Source organism: Arachis ipaensis, chromosome B3, assembly GCF_059453495.1.
Source record: "Arachis ipaensis isolate K30076 ecotype BB chromosome B3, ASM5945349v1, whole genome shotgun sequence".
Lineage (NCBI taxonomy): Eukaryota > Viridiplantae > Streptophyta > Magnoliopsida > Fabales > Fabaceae > Arachis > Arachis ipaensis.
The window spans coordinates 53,875,374-53,878,586 of NC_142438.1; the positions used below are offsets into that span (position 1 = coordinate 53,875,374).

The 3,213-nt window shown below is 38.5% G+C and overlaps 1 protein-coding gene across 1 annotated transcript; it reads left to right on the top strand.

Annotated features, from left to right (window-relative positions):
• The first annotated feature begins 436 nt into the window (after positions 1–436).
• LOC107633145 (uncharacterized) lies at positions 437–814 on the top strand. Its single transcript, XM_016336782.1, has one exon. The coding sequence runs from the start codon at positions 437–439 to the stop codon at positions 812–814; it is 378 nt and encodes a 125-aa protein (XP_016192268.1).
• The last annotated feature ends 2,399 nt before the right edge of the window (positions 815–3,213 follow it).

Below are 3,213 nucleotides of genomic sequence, written 5' to 3' on the forward strand. Positions count from 1 at the left end.
CTTTCGGTACGAGACTATATCTCAGCACGGCATATCATTCGCAAACGGATGGACAGTCGTAAAGGGCTATTTAGATATTAGAGGATACACTAAGGGCTTGTGTTTTGGATCAACTGGGAAGTTGGGATCGTAACATGCCATTGGTAGAGTTTGTGTACAACAACAACTTTCATGCGAGCATCGGGATGGCTCCGTATGAGGCTTTGTATGGACGGAAGTGCCGATCTCCACTATATTATTATGAAGTCGGTGAAGCAAGTATGATAGGACCAGATTGGTAGCCGAGACCACTGAGAAGATCAAACAGATTAGGGCCAGAATCTTAACGGCGAAAAGCTGACAGAAAAGTTATGCAGATTAGAGAAGAAAGCCATTGGAGTTTGAGGTAGGAGATCATGTGTTCTTAAAGGTTACTCCGACAACCGGTATCGGAAGAATGATTAAAACCAAAAAGTTGAATCTGAGATACATTGGGCCGTTTAAAGTTTTGAAGCGAGTCGGGCTAGTGGCATATCAAATAGCCTTGCCGCCATGTTTGTCTAACTTACATGACGTATTCCATGTGTCACAACTCTGTAAGTACACATCGGATGCGGCTCATGTGTTTGAGCCCGAGTTGGTTGAGTTGAAGGAGAACCTGACTTTTCAAGTAACACTGGTGCGGATTGACGACACTAGTGTGAAGGAGTTTCATGGAAAGGAAGTTCTATTGGTCATGGTAGCTTGGAAGAGAGCTGGAGTGGAAGAGCACACCTGGGAGTTAAAGTCGGACATGCGGAAGGATTATCCGGAGTTATTCTCAGGTAATCACTAAATTTTAAGGACAAAATTTCTAATTTGGCGGGGAGAATGTAAGAACCGAAATAATTAACCGATTAATTAACGTAAAATAATAACAAATTAATTGCCCAAAAAATAGGATGAAAATTTAGAAGTCTTAATTTTAAAATTTGGATGTGAGATTTGAATTCAGTAGAATTTTTCGAGTTGGAAAATGTAATTTTATGCGAAAATTTGCGTAAAAATGCGTACCAGTAAATTGGCCGGTAGTAGCGGCTTAAGTCTATCTGGTGCTATGTGAGAGTAATAAAAATGGTAGAAAAACTTAGGAAAATAATTAAAGTTGAAAACCGGGCACTAATTCTTAAGGTTTGGCCCAAATTTGGGCCAAACGGGTAAAAAAAAAAACACTAATGGGTTAGACCGGGCCGGGAACAAGTTGGGCCCAAGCCCAACATATGTAGCCCTAATTAATGAGCATTTCAGCTCATTCCATACAGCCAAGAGAGGGAGCACGGTGAGAGTGAGAGTGGAGAGTAAAGAAACAAAAATACTATTCACAATCACCTTCATTTGATCATATGTTGAGCTATAGTGCTCCGATTCGCGTGCCGTTTGTGGCTACGCAAAACTCTTGCTGAGCTTGTCACTTCTAGCTAGGTATTATAGTAAGATTTTCGAAAATCCCTGCCCAGTTCTTAGTCCTTAACAATTTCGAAAATTTGGCTATAGTTGTTGAGTGATTTTTATGATTTTGGGTGTTTAGGTACACTGTAGCACTTCATTTCTATTGGGTTTTGTCCCAATCAACGATGGGTAAGGTAAGCTTGTTCTTAAATTTTGTGAAATTTTGTATTTAGAAACCCTAGGTATTGATTTTTATGAACTAATTGTGTATAGCTTGATAATTGTGATATTGGGAGCAAGTGAAGTTGAGTTGGTGGCTTGGTTGAGCTTGGTTGTGATCAATTGGTGACTTTTGTGCATATTGGAAATCGACCAAGGTATGGTTTCAGTTTTCTCTATATAATATGTAATGTTTCATGAAACATAGGCTAGTGGACCATAGGATAGGTTTGGATTGTTGATCATGTATGATAATTATTGGTGATTGTGATGAAATTGATGAATTATGATGGTGAGTGTTAATGTTTGATGATAAATATTGATGATGATATTGGGTTTTGAATATTGTGGTTGGTGTTGATATTGAATGGTGATGAATGATGTTTACAAAGAGTTAAATTGTGTGAAAATTGTTAAGGTGGAGATGTTGATTTATGAATTGTAGATTTTTGTTGAATTATGGTGGAAAGATTGAGTGAAGCGGATGTTGAGTTGATTAAAGTGCAATGGAATGGTAAAGTATAGTATGTGGTAGTATTTTTGTGATGAAATTGAGTAGGTTTTGGTTTGGTTTGGTTTTGGAATTTGGAAACTAGGAAACTTTGATGATTTTGTGTAAAACTTGATTTTTGACAAAATTTGGCGAGGCATAACTTGGCCTCTAGACCCCTGTTTTTATGAAACTAGATTGTTATGAAATTTGGGTTCAAGTGTTTTAAGACATTCGAAGAACGAACAGAAAATGTTTTAAAACAAGAAAGTTATGCGTGTTTAAAATTCGGTGTAAAAATCTAAAATTCTGCAGCTTTAAAATTTTTCCAAGTCTGCTAAAGCTCGCGTATGCGGGTAATGGCTTCTTTCCATCACATCCGCGTACATGGCGCATAGATGCGTACGCGACATGGTCCAATTTTACTTGGATGCGTACGTAGGCACTGCATACGTACACGAACACCCAAATTTCAAGGCATGCGTATGCAGGACAAGGTTTCGCGTACGCGAGACCCCTATTTTGCTGAAAAATTATTTTCTTCACTTTTCAAGGATTCTATAGTCTTCCAAACTCTTTTATCTATGGTTTAAGATTGGTAACTAGTAATTGACACTTGAGACTAATGAGAAAGAGTTTAGAGGGCTTAAATTAGATAAAGATAGTTAATTCTTAGAAGACAGAGACTTAGGTGCAGTATGAATTGTGGGTGAATTAGTCTGAGTGAGTCGGTGGAGAGTTCTTTGATACTGAATGGAGGACACTAATGTGATGATGATCTTATTTTGAGATTGAGAACATTGAGGCTTGAATGTCGAGCATGATGAGACTCAGAATGAGCTGAGAGATTTTTGTTATGAATCATTAACCTATTTTTGAATAATATTGATGAGCTATAGGTATAAGGGTCGGGTTTGTCCCGCTTATGCTGAGTTGTAGGCGTAAGGCGTGGAGTTCGTCCCTCTTACACTGATGTGTGAGGGCTGTGGTGGAAGTCCAAATCACATATTTTTGGTCATAAGAGTGGCCGAGCACTATATCTTAGGGAAAGTGAGCCGAGCACTATATCCCAGGGAGTTTCCATTTATAAACGTGAC

What these genes read in the sequence shown, in the direction of transcription:
- LOC107633145 (XM_016336782.1), top strand. Translation starts at nt 437, where the DNA reads ATGATTAAAACCAAAAAGTTGAATCTGAGATACATTGGGCCGTTTAAA.